General features: G+C 45.8%; 2 protein-coding genes across 7 annotated transcripts in view; one reads left to right on the top strand and one right to left on the bottom strand.

Moving 5' to 3' along the window:
• LOC116846040 (putative ferric-chelate reductase 1 homolog) overlaps positions 1-20,844 on the top strand; it is a 27,191-nt gene extending 6,347 nt beyond the window's left edge. For 2 of the 4 annotated variants that reach the window (XM_032819385.1, XM_032819403.1), the window contains exons 2-12: positions 8,404-8,723; positions 9,263-9,354; positions 10,276-10,435; positions 14,050-14,250; positions 15,026-15,121; positions 15,876-16,032; positions 16,596-16,822; positions 17,710-17,950; positions 18,258-18,370; positions 18,738-18,851; positions 19,477-19,624. In XM_032819385.1, coding sequence (XP_032675276.1) covers positions 8,404-8,723; positions 9,263-9,354; positions 10,276-10,435; positions 14,050-14,250; positions 15,026-15,121; positions 15,876-16,032; positions 16,596-16,822; positions 17,710-17,950; positions 18,258-18,370; positions 18,738-18,851; positions 19,477-19,617 — 1,862 coding nt within the window. In that variant the 3' untranslated portion in view covers positions 19,618-19,624. Of the gene's footprint in view, positions 1-1,181; positions 1,535-7,533; positions 7,634-8,403; positions 8,724-9,262; positions 9,355-10,275; positions 10,436-14,049; positions 14,251-15,025; positions 15,122-15,875; positions 16,033-16,595; positions 16,823-17,709; positions 17,951-18,257; positions 18,371-18,737; positions 18,852-19,476 lie in introns of those variants that run through there. The other 2 variants (XM_032819393.1, XM_032819377.1) reach the window with 2 other exon arrangements.
• Positions 1-20,858, bottom strand: part of LOC116846058 — a 54,316-nt gene that overhangs the window by 18,336 nt on the left and 15,122 nt on the right. For 2 of the 3 annotated variants that reach the window (XM_032819445.1, XM_032819472.1), the window contains exon 2: positions 9,703-9,779. In XM_032819445.1, the coding sequence (XP_032675336.1) occupies positions 9,703-9,779 (77 nt within the window). Of the gene's footprint in view, positions 1-9,702; positions 9,780-16,546; positions 16,559-20,858 lie in introns of those variants that run through there. The other variant, XM_032819482.1, reaches the window with a different exon arrangement.

The following is a 20,858-nucleotide window of genomic DNA, read 5'->3' as shown; positions in this document are numbered from 1 at the left end:
GAGAGAGAGAGAGAGAGAGAGAGAGAGAGAGAGAGAGAGAGAGAGAGAGAGAGGCACGGAGGAACGATTGGATTACGGTTGAAGTTAATCGACTTTGGAGAAATCGGCTCCTAGATTCTTCCTGATGTTGCACGTTGAATGGCCAAAGCGATCGAACGAGCGAGTGTAGGACGAGTTGATCAATGAGATGAATATTTATCGCGTGGATGCACTGTATTTCATTCCGTTATTAATAATACATGGGACTGCTCATTATTGGGTTTTACCAGGTTTTACCGATGCGCCATTAATTATGAACGAATCGGTTATTTTCGAGAAGTGATACGTGCCACTGATCTAAGATGACGTGTTTCACGACGATGCACGCGACGAAGGATCGTTCTTCCTGAAAGGAAACGCACAGTTCGACTTATTCTTGCGTAATGTAGCAAGAAACCCACCGGGAAACGTCACATGTGCGAATTAGGTCCCTTCATTCAATATTAATGCGCCCAATTAAGAGTAGAATTGTGGGGAGGTAGTAAAAATTTCAAGGACCGTGGCGAACGGTTTACGAATTCAGAGGGCAGAATTCAATACGGTCCTCTATTGTCACGAGGCTCGTTTAGTCCCCTTTCTCGAAATTCGACTGTGCGTTTCGTTTGCGAAGATAAGCGGACTCGCGCTGGCGAGGACGTCGCGCGAGGTAGAACCACGAGGTGAGGTCTCTCTCTCTCTCTCTCTCTCTCTCTCTCTCTCTCTCTCTCTCTCTCTCTCTCTCTCTCTCTTTCGCGGATCCGTGCCGTGGATCACGTTCTCCGTGTCCAGCCTTGGAGCCTTGGTTGCCCTAATTGGGGGTACTCGACTCGCGTACATACACAAGACACGACGAAACAATCGCGGCGCGAGATCGATGCGTCGCGAACAACGGCACGCTCATTAAGGACGATGAAGAGGAAGAGCAGGAGAGGACGAGGCCGTTAAGAATATCCGCGGCAGAGCGATGAATGGTCTCTCCTTTGAATTCTTGCCCGCCGCGGCTGCTGGCTTACGTAACCGATAAAATAATTTGCGGTTCGGCGCTACCGACGCGAGAGTAATGCCCGGCGTGGAAATTCTAGGACAACGGGGACGACGTAACCATGGCGATGCGTTCGCCAAACACGCGAGAGCGTCAGGGACAACCGATACTTTGTTGGTCCCGATGATATTCGGCGCGGTAGGAACTTGTAAGCCCGTACGAATGCAATTACTCATTCGGAGATACTGTACGTCGTTGAATGCGCCCGATTATTCGACGACGCGGCGCGTTCAACACCCGGCAGAGGTAGTCAGTCCGCGCGGAGTCACGGCTACGGAGTGATGGCGCAGTTTAACGCGGTGAAAACTTATTATCTCGATTACGGCAGAGAGAGAGATCAAGAAACCATTGCGCAGCAAACGGAGTGATCGATGCGTTGAAGTTGCAGGACGAGGGTGAACGAATCGGAACAAAGCTGACGCTGATATAGTTCCCTTCTGATTGACAACTTCGTCGGGAAAAAAGGAATGATAAGTAAATAAACACGAGTGTGAAATATGTGGCACTTTTCTGACATGTCTCTGTGACGTTTTGCATGTCGCCACTGGGAAACGCCATTCGCGTTTGTGTGATAAAATTAAAAGCGCTGCTAAATGAAATTGCCGCAAACGAATTATTTAGCCTTAATAATTAAGGGGTATGTGCCTGGCCACGCCCAAACGCACGCTTGCGATGGAAATTAACAAGGTGTCATCGCTACTCACTTCGTGTCTCGTGGAGCTTGCAATATTGATGTTGAAATATCGCGCACTAATGGTGCTTTCATTATAGAATAGGCCGTCATTACGCAAAAATGTTCCAAATTACATGGATGAAAAATAATGAGAATAAAATTCTGTACATGATTTATAGACAACACTGAGATTCTTCGCGATCGTTCCAGAAATCAAACGTAGACAATTTTCTTCTTTTAAAGGATATTTACTGACAATTTTCTTAATTCTTGCGAAAATGGATGAAAAAGACACAACTAATAAAAATGGCGCAACTAGTAGACAATGATAACTATTTTTAATTAATTTCACGCAATAACGTTTGGATCTTTCTTATTTAATGTAGGAAGACGTATGGTAAAACAAAACTCATCGGTAAAACAAAAAAGGTTGTATAATTTCGTTGGATTATTTTTGCATAAAACTGTGGCTAATTGAATATTTATGCGACGTTTTATTCTGAGCGACCGAGTCGATAACATTTACGTCAATATCGAATATCCGCGATATTGAACCTGGCGGGTGAGTTACGACTTGCTAAGCAAACGAAACGTACAATCGGTGCGCGCGGAAGTGCGACGCGCGAGGATCGGGTTGTGTAATAAAAGAGCGGCGTTTCGCCTAAGATTTCTCGTGTTAAACATGTCGCCAGGGTGAAACATGAGCAAGGGAGGTTGCACGTGAACGCGGCAAGAGGATCAACGCGGGAAAACCAGAACGGGCAGGAGATATACTAATAACGCGCAGCCGAATTGCGGAATCTCCGTGTCGCAACTTTAGCCACCGCGAGGTTTCAGCCAAATGCACAATACACTATTATCACAGCCGATTTCCATTTCGTCGGTAAATGAAGTGTTGCTTTTTCCGCTTTCGCGATAAGAACTCACAAATGTTTACGCAGACAATGGTACTCGCGTATTAAGTAATGAAGGCAGAATTCTCGCGTTGGCTTTCATACGTTGGCGAACGCTAAGTGGCTGAGAGTACGTGCGTTAAACAATTGCAGTAAGAAAATCACTACAGCACCACGACTTTCGCCGTGGCGCAACGCAAGCTAAAGTCGCAGGCACGGTATGGAAAAACTAATGAATTCGATTGAACGATTAATTGACGATGAATTGACGATGAATGAATTCAGCATTGACCTGCAAACGCGAGAGTGTGTTACTTCGCGAGACGAGGTAATAATGAATAGTTATTTATATTTCTTGTCTCCTTGTGAGACGGCGACTCTTCAAACGCCTGTCACTTCTCTTCCGCTCTATTCTTGTCTGAACTTTGTCTCAGAAGCAAGGTTGAATTTTAAGAGGAATCATAAGAGCGAGAAGCAGTCATTGTTTCAGCATTTCTTCAAGTACAATCTTGAGAAGACACGAGCAATATTTTCCCGAAACCTATAGCGAGAAATTCGCGTTAGGTCGTTGCAAAAGGTTTGTCAAGTAAAATAGAAAACGAAATTATCCGAACTCTGGAAAAATTAACGATTCTTACGAATAAAAGTAACAACATCAACTCGGCATTTTTTGAGACATCCAACAAGAGCCTCGTATTTTCTTCATTGAGAAAAAAGTACTTGAATATTTGTCTGCGGGATAAAAGTTTGTTTCTCACAGAAGTAAACTTCGTATCTCATGAATGAGAATTTTCGAGTCTTTTTTTTTCTCAGCAATTTTTCCCCATTAAATTTCCTACGGAAAGCGAATGGAGAAGTGAAAAGTCTCTTGCAGAGATCCAAATGGCATTTTTCAGAGATTCATATCCCAATACGGCGTTGTGGGATTAACGCATCGGACGGTTGATAACGAGAGTGCGCAATAATGACGCAATTAATTAACGGCGCAAACAATCCGTACGACGCCGATTAATCCCTTTTACTGAGCGCGCGTACGCAATAAATAATCATCGGATGGACGCACGGCGGCCGCGCGCACACGCCGGGAATCCCCGGTGCGTTCACAAAGGATCGCACACAGGAGGAAAAGTGCAGTCCACCTGCGGACGCGGCGCGTACGCGCGTCGGGGCGTCGCGCGTTACGCGTGTGCGTGTGCGTTCGCGCGAACTGCCACACGGTGAGTCACATACGCGCCGTAAACCGCGAAACAAAGCCTTGTGCTCATTCCCCCCCGTACAATGGAATAATGATATATGATAATGCTAGGCACGCACGCGATTATCGCGGACTTAATTCCCCGCCGATCTGTCTCGCACACACGCTCGCTGGATTTTCATCGGCGACGTCCTCGTCGTCGTCGTCGTCGTCGTCACTTTTACAGCGAGAAAAACGATCGTCCCGGTTTCTCGGCGCGCGTACGTGTAACTGCAGTTGCAGGTGGATGTTTCTGCGCGAGTGTATGCGTGTGTATGTGTGTCTGCGTGCACCTCGACCGACGGATTCACACGCGAGGCGCGCGTGTACGTGGCAGCCGCAGCGGTTTGCAAATTGCAGGCTCCGTCCGAGAGAAATTTCGAGTGCATCTGCAATATTGATCTTGTACAGCGCCGACGGACTCTCACCGTAACTCGCCCATGATTGCTGCATTGTCGAGAGATAATTGTATTCTTTGTAAATGCCTTTCGCAATTATCGGTTATTACGTCTGCGCGTCGCTTGTCCACGCGGAACGGAATATAAATATGTGACAAAATTAAAAACAACATACGTAATACGCGTTATTTTTAATTCCAGTATTTTTCCCGATCGCGCGCTGTTCTACAAAAAAAAGACGAAAAAAAGGGCACGGGAAGATTTTGCGGCAGTTTTTCGCTGCGCTAGTGGATTTTTCTTTTTTATTAGTTATTATCAAATATTATTGCGTAAGAGCGTATTTTTCCACTTGTTTAAATTGCAAGTTGCAAATTCGAGTCCGACAGAAGATCCCTCACTTATTGCGGAGGCTTATTGCGGAGTTTCGCTTTGCATGCTGAGTTTATTTTACGATAGCGCCATAACGCTGCGTTCTGGCTGTTACGTTATTGCGAAACTGCGCTCTACCACGCTGATTAGCCACAATTCTCCAATTTCCACATTCCCGATTCGCCGGTTATTACGCGTCGGTGTGAATAGACGTTGAAAAGTCGATGATCAGCCCGTTTCATCTTCTTTGTTACCCACGCTATACCCTTACGGCAATAAGATAATCATCTCCGATTCTTTCACGATGAGTTCGCGCGTTTGCGCGCTTATACGTCGCGCGTCTCCTAATCCTGATCGGTAAAATATCGAACGGACATATTTGTCGTCGTTTAGATAAGAGTGGTTAACTCGATTACCGTCTAATTAACCGACCTTGCCTCGAAAAATGTGCTCAGCGGTCTCGCAATTATGCGAATTCATGGAAGTCGCGCGGAAAAAACCGCATGTTTTATCGCTGATTAAGCAGCCGTCATCGTTTTTCTGCTACGACACGATGTCACGGAAAACGTGATATTTGTGTCAATGACGTGAGCAGCACGCGTTACACTTTCAGACTAAACAAGCATACTCGAGAATTGCAATTCGCGAGAATTATTATTCTGTATTCGCATTTCTTAGAGCGTGATTTTTCATTCGAGAGGTAGAACGACCACTGAGTCACTCGAATTTGAGCGGCTTTTCATTCATAAGGGAGACCAGGGGTAATTTCACCAGGGGTAGGTTGTAACGATGTTTCTGTTTCATAAAGAAACAGAATAATGCTTCAAAGACAAAGAACCTTCGTCTCATGACAAAGTGTTGGTTTTTTTCTGCTAGTTGTCTGGCTGAGATAACTAGGAATATTAATCTGATTGAATTGTTACTTCTAACCCTGATCTCTCTATTGCAGAATAAATTCTCCGCTTTGAACCGTCGAATGAATATTTTTACTCGGAACTCTAAAGAGAGTGAATCTTCTGTGTCCCACGGAAAAATAATCGCTCTGATCAAATGAAACATTCACTCTCTCACGATTCCATGTCACTCGTTTAGAGCGAAATTTTACTTTGGGAAGTACAGATCACCTTTAATCCTCTCGCGATTTGGTCGCAGTTCTAAGATACACATTGAAACACTCAGTGTGGAGTCAGAATCCACTCTAAGCTTGAGTGAAACACCTGCGCGATTTCGAGTGGCGGTATTTTCCCTACCGCTTCGAGTGAAAATACCTCCAATTCACTCGTTTTGAGTGAGCTTGCACTTCGACAAATTGATGGGATATGAATCGCGAAAGGATAAGGCGCGTTGCAAAATTGGCGATTTTTCGCTCTCGGCCGAGCGAGACGTTCGCTGCGCGAGGACTCGCCGGTCTGGCATTTCAATGGCGAGGGTCAGCCGATCCGGCGGGATTACATAACACGTATATGGGGAAATACTTCGGTAGCGACGGGGTGTCGAGGAATGTGCGAGCTAAGAAACTCACAGGAGTTAAACTCTCAATAGGTGAAAGTCAGCTCTTTCAGGCGTGGGCCGCCGGCACGAGCTGAGCGCGCCCACGTTGTGTTGCCTGCTCGGTGTCATTCACTTCTTGCGCGCTTGGCCGCTCATTAACGTCTCGATAGTGGGCTCTCGTTACATACCGATCCAATTCGTTACATCGCATGATTGAGTAATTGAGCCGCTGTTATAATATATGAATGTATGTATGTATAAGAGAACAATTATTAACAGCTTATCACCCGCGACTCGTTACCGTTACAATTAATTACGGAGACAGCTCGGAATACTCTCAGCTATTCTTCAGGTGAAACAGATTTTTTTAGTAAATCAAACAAGAGTAAATAGGCAACTAAGAGTTGACGCAGAATGTTAGACGCGAAATTAAATCTTTTAAAATAAATGTAGCATAATTGAGTAATTTAGTAAATTGTATAGCTTATGCTACATTTATTAAGAAATTTTTTATTTCCCGGTAAATATCTTGTGCCGGCTCTTAATTGCTTATTTATTCTTTGATTATATATCTCAAGGTCCTTACATAATTTTTATTTGGTGCAGAGAACGAGAACAAATTTTTTGCGATGAAACGAAGCTGTTCTGATTCAAGGATATTTTGGAATATTTACATTCACGCGATTACGTGTCTCTGTGTCTCTCTCTATGTCTTGTCGCGATTATCTTATCGTACGTTTTTTTATTACCAGTTGTTAAGGATAAATTATGCAACGTCGAGGTAGATTAAGGATGATCATTAATGGACGAATTTATTACATGACATTTTTCGTAGAATACTCGTATGATAAACATATGATTCATTACACAGCTTATATCACATCAATATTTCAATGATATGCATCGCAAATAACGGTGATATCAATGATTACCGGGATTCTGTGTGGTGTGGGACAGGCAGGGACGTCGTAAGGAACGTCCAATAACAGTCGTTCGGTATCCTTGCCGATGAGGAATCGTCGGCAGGATCAGTGATGTATGTGCGTCGTATAAAATTACACGCGATCGCTCATATAAATAAAGATAGTTATCGTTTTCACAACTCCCATTTGTCGATTATAAATGCAATCGTTGAAGTGGAAATTTATGTAGCACTGTTACGACATCACGCCCGATGATTACACGCGACCATTGTGGATAAGACGCGACAAGTGGCGGCGCGGACATGTCCGACAAATATTCCCGTTTTCACGTCATACCAGATAAATTCGACACCGACGCGGACGGCCGATTAAATAGCCGCGTGGTGTCTGCGTTGAAACAAGTGCGTCGCGAGTCTCGTCTGAATATTTTCCGATTATGTGTCTGCGATTATTCCCCGCCAAAGAGTCCGCAATTGATAAAGCGGTAATTCGCATGCCGTCGCGCCGATGTCTCTGTGCAACAAAGCTAATTGTAAATCCGCTAAGAGCAACTCGGTCGACGTGGAAGTGCACGACGCGCATATCGGCAAACGTAAATCAATAATTAATATAAAGCAAAATTAATAAAAAGAAAATATAATCCATATAAGACCGAGAAGTAATAATAAATTTAATCATCAAACCGCGAATATATACAGACAAGTGTATAATTTAATATTCACATCGTCATGAATACCAATTAATATGTCAGCGTAAAATAATAACTACCCGCGGCATTTTATTTTAATGCCGACCCGAATTGGAGTCAATTTCGCCTCGCTCGAAATGTCGACGAGGTCATTATTATTATCACCGCGACTTCCTGATCTGTCATATTTCGCAGTTAAGTCTATTAGAAATCTCGGGACAGTCGAAGAGCGTCTCGGCCATTAATTTCTTTAAAATGACCGAGGCTCGTATTAGCAGTCGTCGCTCGAAACTCGCCTCTCACGCTCAGATCGGAATTTAAAGTTGGATCAGAATTTTCTTGGTTCTATATAATATATATGACATTATACTGACATTATAGTGACATTATACTTGTAATTATGATTTAATTGGAAAATTCAGAACTCCACATTGAAATCAGAGTATCTCATTTGTGAGGCAAGTTTCAGAGGTGACGACCATTAATACAGGCCCCCAAGACTAATTGGACATTCTCGCTGAGAACGAGTGGGCTCTAGATTGACCGGGAAACCCACTCAAGTAAGGAATGACGCGACAGTGACGGAAGAAATTGCATGTTAATACCACATAGTGTGTACACAACATTTGCATTTGTTCACTGAGCGTCTTCGGGGCGCGCCTTTTCCGTTATAGAAATGTCGAGGACGTTGCTATTCCTGACTATCGGCGTGCTCGCGAAGGTGTTCGGATTACCCAACGGAGCACCACCGGAGACATGCTTGCATCTGACGCCACGCCACCCCGGCAGCTCCCTCCAGTCGTCGTATCCGCCTTATCAGGTGCTACCCGCAGCCGGACAAGGCAGGATCCGACTGATCCTCGGGAGTCCCCAGGGCCTCGCGTACGAGGGCTTCATGATATTCGCCAGAGACATCGACACCGGGGAATACGTAGGCGAATTCGCGAACCTGCCCGATTCCGCGAAGATCGTCGAGTGCACGCAGGGCGTAAAGGTAAAGATCTCCCGCTCTCCGGTTATTCCTCCGGTCTCGTCTCTCATCTTTAAAACGTGATTAGTTTCGTGGAGTAGCGTTTGTAAGGTTTCGCAAAATAAAAAGATCGACCATCTTCGCGCGCAAAGAAACGGATAGTTTGCCGGTGAAAAGGTGGTTTAACTCGCCCTCTGAAGAATTTCGAGTCTTTGCCGTTTAAGACGACCTCAAGTTTCAGATGAATTTTCCCAACTTCTCTCGCGGGGAGAAATGGGATCGCCGAACTCACTCGACGTGTCGGAAGATCCTGCGGCGAGATCTTGGTCGCGAATCGCGCTCGAGACGTCGATCGCGCTCTGCGCGTCGTACGCACGAATTCGCGCGAATACGCCGATACACGTGACGATACGGCGATAATGTGGATCGTTTTTACGCGAAGAACTATTCCTCATCGACGAGGAATTCTCTGAAAACGAATCATCCGCCAAGTATCTTTCACAGGCAACGTAATGACGCGCAATTTCTTATCCAACGATACTTTTCCTCCCGCTCGTGTCTAGAATGGCGTGACTCATGTGAATACCAGCAAGAAGCAGAATCTTGAGTTTGATTGGGAGGCTCCGGTTGGTTACGAGGGTACTATTATCTTCAAGTAAGTATCGTCATGTAACAATGATGACTCGTTATGGGAATCATCGCGATTAAGCCAACTCGCGCTGAGGGAAGCGCGAGTGTTGAATGAATGGATACCGCGACTGGAATTCCTTCGCTCTACTGTCACGTTCTCTTATATAGAAACGAATTTCCTGACGCGAACTTTTGTATTTGGGTCAGTTTGCATTTCGAGCGTCGCGATCGTACACTTCGCGCCGCTAATTTCCAGTAAAAGAAATTCATGTCGTGGACAGCGAAAATTCTCGAGTTGGGTGATTCCAGCTCTTCTACAGTGTTACACTTAAACGAATTAATTATCTGCGTCGCGCGTTTTGATATTTCTTACCTTGGGACCGCGTGAGAGTAGACTGCTTGTTATTCCCGTGAGCGGTCGTGGAGAGAGATCGCAAAGTTTCGGAACACCTGTAAAATTCCGAAACAAGAAACGTCAGTGTCTAGAAACAGCTTAATTGTTGAGTCACGATTCCCGCGACTGATCTCAAGTCACGCACACTCGTTCACTCTCTCTAGCACGCGCGCGCACACACACGCGCGCTCAAAAACACATCGGCGCGATGTGTGTGTTACACTTATGAATCACAATTAGGTATTTACCGTACGCGCGGTTCGCGGTTCATATTTGGAATTCGAGACGGTCGCGCGGGCATAACGGTGCGAGAAACGCGCGAGGCATTCCTTATGAACTTTTACTCGTAATAATCTATACGGAATTGCTAATGTACGTTTAACATACAGTTATACCAAGCTGCACCCTTTTTCTCCGCTCTAGTCTACTCCCGCCGTTCCTCTCCCCTATCCCGGACACGGTATTGTGTTCCCTCAAACGTGCAAATTCCGCACCGCGGGACGCCGCGGGCCGCCGACACTTTTGACCCCCCGCGATTGTTTCTTTCCGCAGCTCCACCTTCGCTCAGGATTACAGCACGTACTGGGTCGGTGTGGAGTCGCCTCGAGTCACCGTTCTTAAACGATCTATCGACGTGTTGACCACACCTACGCCCATCACCACCTACAGGACCACCACACCGCCGTACCACATCCAGACCGTCGATTATACGGTAAGTATTTCCCATCGCTCCCTCGCCTCGTTGTACGACGTGCATAAACGCGGACGTGGCGGTTTGCAGCGCGTTAGACGATGTAAGCAGCCCGTAAGTCTCGGGAGAGGTGCGGCGAATATCGTGGCTCGTGGGACGCCCGGGCTGGTGCGGGCACAAAGGGCACTCGTTGATTATGTAGTGTACAAAGAGCACGCCGGATTCGTTGAAAAAGTCCGTCCTCACGGAATTTGATTAGCCGCGCGGCGCGGGGCCTCGCGCGCCGGATATCCCGTATCTTTACTCGGAGAAGGCTTCCTTCCGGACGGATCCTTTAACGAGCGCGAAGCTAACTTTTTATCAGTGATGGATCGCGTTACGTGTAGGGAATCTCCAACCTTTAGCCTTCGTACATGCGCACAAGCGTACACATACGCGCGCGCCTATACATATCCGATGTGTAACCCCTATCAAATTTTTCCTGAAAGATAATAACTCGCCTCTTTCGATTAATTGCACCGCCGCACTTCGTGCCCCGCGGATTAAAAGCGACATCAATGTTAAAATGCATTTCATTTCTCATTTGAACGTTGTTACGGCGATACTCTAATTAATGAAAACTGTCGGCCAAGTACGTTACACTCGCGAGTTAAATCAAGGATTACACCCATCGTTGTTATTGAATGAGAATTAAAATAGCGCAGTTTGATAAATCTCCGTTTCGCAGTTCTCTGCGTAATTCAAATTTAATTAAAATTTACCTATATTCTCATTAAGTGACTACACTCGGTAAATATCAATTATGACGTGGCACGGGCGAGTGGTAAAAATACGGCGAGTTTTAAAACGCGTACGCCACTCTTCACTGCGGTCTAACGAAATGCTCCAATTTTTTTTTTCAAGTCACATTCGAATCGTGGCAACTTATTCGGAGGAGAATATGTTCAGCCGATAAATATCCTGTGGAAAATGACGATATTTTAAACTATCTTATTGCACTTTTTCCAAACTACCTTATTGCACTCTCTCTTTTTTCAGACATTTTTAATAAAATTTTAAAGGGATTTTATCATAAAGAAAATGGATCTACAATATTAAAATCCGACCATTTGTTCTCAATAATTTCGCCAAACGTGAAAAAATATCTATTTTTCTACAGCCTGTATTCTTAACAAACAAAATTTCTTGCTAATTGTGACACAATTTTTTTACTCTTTGCTAACAAGGAATCAATGTGTAAACATTCACCTATTTTTATTTTATTGACGGTAAACAATATTATTTCTTTTAAATCGCTGATTCACCAACATAAAATTCCAATTAATTTTAAAACTTGACACAATGGAGTAACTTGGCTAGCGACATTATTCTTCGTGAACAAAATCTACGGGACACCTATTGCGATTAAAGTTACGCGACAACAAATTTCTTTTGTCGATGTGTGTTGTTAACCAATTTTATGTCTGCGACAATTTTTAAAAACTGTCTATCATACACACACATACACATGCGCGCGCGCGGGTTTAAAGTATCCTCGACCGATTGACTAGTTAAATGCGACTGAAGCTTCATTTTTTCATGATAGATACATACACATACTACTATAATTGAAACCAAGTGCGTCCGAATATGTGTGGCTGTTCGTTCTTGCGTCTCTCCTAGTTTAAATGGAAATAACGAAGGTCCCAATTAACGCGCGAGAGGAAAAAATATTTCGAACACTTCGCATCGCGTAACGCGCTCTCTCGTAGAAAGTAAAAAAGAAAATAGAGAGAAAGAACATTCTCGCGATGCATGTAGAGGAGGCGAAAGAGAGGCGAATATATCGGCGCGTGACGCGCGGATGCATGAATTATGCATCTTTATATGTGCACGCGCACAGTCCTAACATGTGCAAACGCACGGCGCAACACGCGACCGCGACCAACGTTCTGGAATTTATGCTTTATGTACTTTCACCGTTCACTTCCGTGATCGTTCGATTTCGTGTCGCGGATTTTTCACGGCGCGCATTGTGTTGCCCGCCGCCGCGCGTACGAGTTTCATCTTTATTGCGCGATCTCCGTGCGCCGCGGATACTTCGTCGCGTCGGATTCGCGCAAACCAGCGTCACACAGTTCCCGTGTGTGTGTCCGTGTATATTATTTATTTAAATTATTTATTTAAATCTTGCCGCGCGCAGAGTAATCAGGGATTCGCGGCGAGACGCGGCCTGGTAATAACTGCAACTCACACACAAAACTTTCCGCGCGTTTGTGCATAGATCGAGAATTATAAATGCATAGGTTTCATTTGCATTTTGCGAACCTTCGTAAACAAGATGATCGATAAGCGGCGCGACCCTCGGCTTCGTTTCTTCCGCGGTGCCGCCGCAAATCGTCGCGAAACCTCTCTGCTAAGATTAACCGTGACCAGCCGCTGTTTTCGCGGGTGAATTAAATGATCCCGCGCGATTCTCGCAAATAATTGTATCTTGCCGCGCGGACGCGAGTGGCCTCTCCTTGAAAACGGCCCTCGATCACGATAAAAAGCGTAAAAGTACACCAAAGAGCGGTAATGGCGAACGCGATCGCCGAAGTGTGAACGCGCGATTCCACCGAGCGTGTCTAAGTTGAAGGCTGGTCGTCAAACTTCTCTTTCTCCCTCGCCTCGGATTTCCTTTTCGTTCTCGATTGTGAGCTGCGAACAAGCCCGCGAATTGTCGCAGCCGATTTGCTCGGCGAGGCCCTCTTATTGTGATTTCTCAGTGACGCGAATGTACCAACGCGGTACCTTGGCTTCTTTCTTTCTCTCTCGACAATTGTGATGAAACACATTCAGCCCAGATACCGTTTATCTATCGTAGACATTCAAAGTTTTATTCAGGTGTCCCAAATCGAGATTTACGACGGTAGAGATAATCTCGTTATATTGTTCCAAGCTACATGGAGAGAATATTATAGCTTTTTCTTTATATAAATTTTTGTGAATTTTATATGTTTCTAGCAGTGCAGAAATGTCAGTGAGATCCATCTCGAGAGATATAATAAATTTCGCTAGAAACACAGTAGACTTTTTAATAACACATTTCAGTTTCTACACTGAAAAGAAAAATTTGGTCGGATAAACTAAATTCGAGCAAATCCCTCGTGAAATATAAATAGAAATTGCCAGGTATTCTATTTAAACAGAAATCTTGATAATTTATTCTGAATTTTGACAACTTCAATCACAGGATAGCTGAAAATTGGTTAATTCGATCAAACTTTTATTCCGTGTAAACTATAAGTGTCACATATGAGACGAAGGGGATAATAAATATTACTGCAGAATATCGATCTATTCCTCAGCTACAAAATTCTATGATAATTTTTTTAAAGATTTTCTATAATATTCTCTCTCTTGCACAAACCCCCTGCTTTTAGTCGTTGAATCGCGTCGAATTTTCCCCGCGTATAAATATCCCCTACGGTAATAAGCGAGCAAATCCCGACGAGTGCGCGAAGCACTTTCCGCGGCTGACTTCCACCTGCCGTCATTCGATTTCGATTGGGACGCGGAAGGATGTTGCGCGATCATCCCGCGCGGCGGGATGAACGGCTACCGGTCCGAGATCACCGCGTCATCCCCCAGATGTGCGTTCTCGTTTGTTGCAGACGAAGGTCGAGGAGGATCCGTTCTACACGGACTGCAGCAGCACGAAGAATTGCTTCGGCGCACCTGCCGGCTGCGTGAAAAGCAAGGACTGCATCGCCGCGGTGGCCGTGATCGTGCAGGGCGACCAATATATATTTGAGCTGCAGGCGCAGAGAAACGCGAGATACGTCGCCGTCGGCCTGTCGGACGACAAGAATATGGTAATTGCCAGACGTGCCGAAGTATCCCGGTCGGGCTTTTTGCCCGGGACTGCCGGGCGCGATTTAAGCGGAAACTTGCATAATCCCTGCGGAAGTATTTTATTCAGCGCGGCGAGAAGGTACTTGCTGCGCCGTGTGCGTTTTTCCGCGTTTCCCCGTCTCTTCTCTCGAAATCTCTGTTATTCCGTCCTAGTTTCTGAAGGGGGAAGAGCGTCGCTCCTCTCTGCGAGATGATTGCGCGAGGGCTTCCCGAGAAATTAATAACCCTTTTTCTCTAAGCCTCTCAGAGAGATTCTTCCCTGTTGTTGTGCCGCGAGATCACTGCCTTCTCGACGCGCGCGCGTCCGCTTAAATAACTTCTTCCTCGATCCGCCGCGCTTGATTGAGCAAACAGTGTGCAAAACGGTTTCCATTAAGACTCTTTGAGACATGTTAATGGGCCGAGAAAAGAACAATGCGTGCGCAACGAGCGCGGTTGCGATATAATTCGGCGGTTTCGACATGGCTTCTGTGTCGCGATCTCTAATTACTCGAGGATTACGGATTAAAATGTAATCATTAGGCAAACGCAATCGGGGCGCATTCTTTGTTACGTAGATTGGCTTACATAACGCCCGCGGACCGTGCAATATTTATCTGACAATCAATGCGGCGCTGCATTATAGTATAGCGAACGACGTTACGTTTGCTCCGTGCAATCAATTACGCGCGTAATTCGCGTGATTAATGATTAACAGTTAAGTTGTAGTAATACTGCGAAACGTGGTGTGTGCAGGGTGACGACAGCGTAGTCGAGTGCACGAACGAGGGTGGCGAAATTGCGTTACACATGTCTTGGAATTCCGGAAAGCGTAATACGCGCCATATGACGGTGAGTATCGTTTACTATGCCGTGCCGCGCATCGTCTTCGTGACGATGCGCCTTTGCGCTAATTAATTCGCTCTGTGCGGGAACGAGTCTGGCCCATTAAATCCCAATTATTACGCTCACCGTAGAGCCGGCAGTGTCGCTCCTGTCGCGATAATACACTAAATCTTTCAGCTGCGCAAATAATTGCCGTGGCGCGCATAAGAGCCAAAGAGGGCGAAGGGGTCTATTTTTGCCTTCTCGCTCGCGGGCTCAACAAACCGCCTCGTTAACCGATTGACCCACAATTTTTTACCGCACCACTCGTGCGGCGGAAGAGACGATTACGTTAGCGTGAAAAAATACGGCTCGTTAAACGTCGAGACGCGCAGGTACAAAATTTCCCATTTCCGCAGCTTGTCGGGCATATATATGCGTCGTGTTAATTTGATTCGCGAATATTTCACGTTCGCGTCTCCTTGAGACTTTCAGGAAATTTGGAAAAAATTTCCGAAATAGGAACGAATATTTCGCAAACGCCGGTCCTTGATTTCGAGTGAATTCTCATTTGAAGAATCCTTATTATGAGAGTCACTTCCTTTCCGTTTAACGTTGAAAATTGAGAGATTGCGAAGAGCAAAGGCACATTTGTTGAGATTCGTGGTGTGCAAAAGGAAACCGAAGATAGTGATTTCCGTTTTCTCTTTCATCTCCGAGTAACCTCCACGTCGCCAGATTCGTCTGATGACCTTGCCTCTATTCATAATTTCGCCCACAGCCGGAAGGTGCGGTCCAGCTTGAGTCCGGAACGGCGAAAGATGACGTGATCTACTGCAAGTTTCGGCGGGATAAGCTCACCGCTGTTCAGGGACGAACGTATGACCTCGTCAACACTCCGTACCATCTCCTTGTGGTTGCCGGCACGAAACTCAGATGTACGTACTGCGGGCCGAGAATAAGCGATGTTCTTACTGTGCGTTTAGTCGAGATTATCGCGAATTGCTAAGCCGCGAGAACGGATTTTATACGGGCGCTCGGCCCGTCGCGATGATGTCAGATTCACGGCACTGCGCCGTTTCGCCGCCGCGTCGCTCTTCTCCTCTCCGGACGGATAAAGACAGAAGAAATCTTAACAAGTTCGCGAAGGTAATGGGAAGTTTGCTTCTTGCACGCTCCCGTGTCGAGAGAGCAAAGTGCGTAAAAACTTGGCAACTTTCTTTGCCGGGAAGCTTGAGATAGCTGCAAATTTGATAGCTTCCTTACGTGCGCGCCGCTTAAACGCAGACGCGAAGCGTGAATGAAACATGGATTCGTATCGACCCGCTCGCCTTGGGGATTTTTATCGTCCTATTGCGTTTAATTAAAGTTACAATGTGACACGCGCGCACCTGGGAGAAGTACGCTTTCTCCTACTCGCCGCGCGAAAGCTGCACTCGCGTATATACATACACACGTCGTGTGAATTGCATCGTGTGTAATTTTGCTTTTCGGCGTTTAGCGAACGGCGTCGACTTTCACGACCTCGTCTATCTCGGGACCAGCGTCTCCAAGAAGCTGTCCGACGTTGGGGAATGGACCGCGGCCAGCGACATACTGATTCGCGTTCACGGCGCGCTCATGTTGGCCTCGTGGATCGGCACGGCCTCCATCGGGATGCTGCTCGCGCGATATTACAGGCAGACGTGGGTCAATTCCCAGCTGTGTGGAAAGGACCACTGGTTCGCCGTAAGTAGCGCGCGATTTCCCGGGCAATCGCGCGCGGATATTCCGTTCGCGGCGGCTGACCCCTCGATGTTCCTTCCAAATTATTCAGCTATTTTCGTTCCTCAATTTCCCTCGCTGGAAATCAAGAAACGAAAATGCTACGACGAAAATGCAAACACGATTGAACAATTCATCCCTGTGCAACGCGATCTTCCGGCGGACAAAATCGACGAGTCCCTTTAATTATTGCGACCTCGTCGGATCGCGAGCCAAATTCTTAACTAAAAACTATCCTCGGAAATTCGAATGTTTTCTTTTATTCGCCTCGCCAGAAAGCTTGAGACTTCTTTACAGTCTACTTTGGTCGTTTAATTCAGATCTTTGCGCGACTCTCATGACATGTAGCCTATAATAATAGACTATAAAAGGATCGTGTGTTACTTTGAAATTTATCAATTACTTTCCACCCGTTCTCACGGGACATCAATCAGACAGACAGCGTGAAATGAAGACGCGATCACTAATTCACTTTCTCGTCGTCGCGAAACTCTTCGGTTTCGCGCTCGTGGCAAACCGCCGTCCATCAATCTCGCGATAATCTGGCAGCGACTCGTCTTCAATTTGTTTCTTCGTTTTGCCAGGGGATTTCTGGTTAATTGCTGTTACTCTCTTATTCTCGTATCGTTACCCGCGCGACTGAACCGGCCATAGCGGCGTGAATTTCCGCCGCATTGTTCGGGCACCGACACCGTCAGCGAAATGCTGAAACTCGCGTTAATTCCCTGACGCTCAAAGTACACATCATTAACGTTCGAATCGCGCGAAAAGGAAAGCGAGATCCTCGGCGCCTTTCTCGGCGCTCCTTTCGCTGTAATGAAATCCTATCGATTTTTCCTTCCCTCCCAAAGTGGCACAGGTTCTTCATGGTGCTTACCTGGTCGATGACGATCGCGGCCTTCGTCATAATATTCGTGGAGCTGGGCACATGGAGCAGCGCGACGATACACGCCTCTGTCGGCCTGGCCACTACAATTCTGTGCTTTATTCAGCCCTTCATGGCGGCTATGAGACCGCATCCCGGCGCACCACGAAGAGCTCTTTTCAATTGGGTCCACTGGTTCGTCGGTAACGTGGCGAAAATCTGCGGCCGTGAGTTGAATTGTTCGATAGAGCTTTCCACGCTGCACTCGCCATTATTTCCGACTTTTTCTTATTTTCACTTCCGTGCGGCATTTGGTTGCGCTTGACATAACGATGAAATTGCGGCAACAAAAGGATGGCTTTCAATTATTTTGATCACATGCCATTAAATCGTACGAAGTAATTCTACTAAGTATATGTGTCGATATTTGTCGTATTTTTCTTTATCATAACACGAGCTTAAGAAATTTGTTCTTAATTTATATAGCATGTAAGTGCAACGACGCATGAAATAATTTTCGGAAATTTTCTCTAGTAATCGCGATCTTCTTCGCGGTGCGACTGAACAAGGCCAGACTTCCAGATTGGGTTGATTGGGTTCTTACCGCATTCGTGGTATTCCACGTTCTGATTCACCTCATTCTTACGGTAAGAACTTTTATTTGCTAAATCCGAGTATGAAATCCAGGCAATATCTCGGCAAGTGGAAGTGGAAAAAATTGCGAGAATCGGACCGAGCTATTTACTAATGCAAACCAACCGTCAGAATTTGGCGACGGTGGAGCCGAGTCGATTAACAAATTCAAATTTTCACATTTCTCGCCAAAATTACCCGGGCTTCCTTCGTGAGAAATGGAAATTGTTCGATGTCAAGCGGAACTCAGCGACAAACCGAATAATCGCGACATGTTCAACGGAATTAGCTTCGGCACTGTCGAGTAACGGTCGAGTACGTCGCTGCGAATGCAGTTTTCTAATTAGAATTAAGATAGCTGACGGTTTCACGGGTTTACAGTTCCTCGGATGCGCCTCTGACAGACAAGCCAGTCAGAGAGTGAATTCATTCCCAATGAAAGACATGCATTCTCGTGGATCAATGGTGCACCCGGATGCAAGGCGAGACGCCCCGGTAAGATTTTCTGAGATGAGAGTGACGTGGTCGGGCAATTTTATCGCGCGCGTCAGTTCGCCGTGAGAAGTTAAAATAAGACAGAAACGGAAAAATGAACGCCAACACAGCGTTAACAATAGTCGCTCGTTTTCGTCGGTGACTTTGCGAATGTCTTCCGTGTGATCTCGTAAAAAAAAGGAGCAAGAAAATAGAAGATTCTGTCTGTGCTGTAAAGAGAATTTTGCATTATTTTACCCGAGCTATTTCAGTTATTTTTTTTTTATTTCACTAGCGACGTAGCAACACGTTTTTTTTTTCTATACCACATGATCCGAAATATCCAATGGTATCTGCTGAGAGTTCGAGCTTCGCAAAATTGATCAGAAAAATTCGCAGGAATTCATAAATAAATAAAGATCGTGTTACGCGCGGGCTTGCGTGCGTGGATAATAACCAAAAATAAATCGGAAACTGTCCGACGCACATGCGTGTGCACGTACACATCTGATATCGGCGCCGAGAGGGAGAGAGAGAATCGGTCGTTTTCGGAGCGCGTGCGGCGCGCGCTCCGGAAAATAATCCGGTGCGTACAAACAAATATCGGCGCGCAAACAAAATCTCATTGAATATTTCCACCCGACAGCACTCCGGCATGCGGAAGTTCATTTTCGCTGTGTACTTTGTGGTTGTCGCGGCGTTCGTCGCGGCCCTCGTGGTGATCACCGTGTTAGCACCTATTGAGGAGACGTGGGCCACCTTCACCAACACCATCTCGAATTACTGAGGTCGCTAATCAACGTCGCGGCGGTGGCACACACAGACACACGCGCTCACACGGTCGTGCGCGTGTCATCGCGCGACACGTCGCAGCGCGAAGGAAGCTCTCGAGCGCGGAGAACGCGGCCACGCGGCGAGTTTGTCACGAGCCGAACGTTGTGTTCACGGGTAACCTCCCGTATGCAAATTGCTGCGAAGAATGCGCAAATCTACGCGCGAGGATGCAAATGGGACCACGGCAGCGCGCACACGAGAACGAGAACGAAAGGATTGGCGGCGCTGATTGTTTTTACTCTTCTTCTCTCTCCTCTTCTCTCTCTCTCTCTCTCTCTCTCTCTCTCTCTCTCTCTCTTTCTCTTTCGCATTTAGACGTTCACATTATTGTCTGTTCTTGATTATATTTGATAATTAGATGTAGGTTTCTTTGTACACACACGTTCCTCATTCATTCAGAGGAGGCTAAATCCACGGTTGTATGCGTGTTTTCCTGCACGTTCGTCCTGTGCGATTATACGCGAATTAACGTTCCGTATGCAAGATTAATTGATTAGTAGCGTAGAAATTTCTGACTATTTTTCTGCAATGATATTTTTGTATCCATTTGCGAGTAAATTTTGGCAGGAAGTCGATGGCAACTACTGAATGGTTTAATGCAATCAATCAAGCCAGGTCGCGAATTCACGAATGTTGGAACGTGATTAATATCGAAGTCGCATCAATGAATCGGACGGATGTTATCTTTATATAGAGGTGTCACGTATGAAATTTTCCGCGCGTTAAGAGAAGTGTAAAATAAGCGAATGTCACGTACAAGCATGAAATAAACTCGAGCGCGAGACGCACCTCTTGTGAGTCACTCTTTTTCTTCCGATATAATGAATTATCTCGCGCACTTTCGACGCTCGTGGCATCAATAAAGTAAAGTTTCTTATTGATGCGATTTCCTTATTGAATCACGTGTTTACAGCGAACACGAGTTCGCCGCACGGTAGCATGTGCACTTTTCATTATCATGCAATTATCGCTAATTATTTATATACGAGCGTAACGACCGAAATGCGAGCAAAAGTTCCATCACGTCGTGAAACTTCTTTGTATCGACATCGAGAAAGGATCGAGATCATCTTTTTGAGAGTTCATTATATATTCAACATGCGTTTATACTTATATTTAAATCGTCGAGAGAGAGAGAGAGAGAGAGAGAGAGAGAGAGAGAGAGAGAGAGAGAGAGAGAGAGAGAGAGAGAGA

Source organism: Odontomachus brunneus, unplaced genomic scaffold, assembly GCF_010583005.1.
Source record: "Odontomachus brunneus isolate Ranch 3 - 2012 unplaced genomic scaffold, Obru_v1 Obru_scaffold_004, whole genome shotgun sequence".
Lineage (NCBI taxonomy): Eukaryota > Metazoa > Arthropoda > Insecta > Hymenoptera > Formicidae > Odontomachus > Odontomachus brunneus.
Note: the sequence above shows the minus strand (reverse complement) of the source record. Positions and strands in the feature narration are given on the sequence as shown.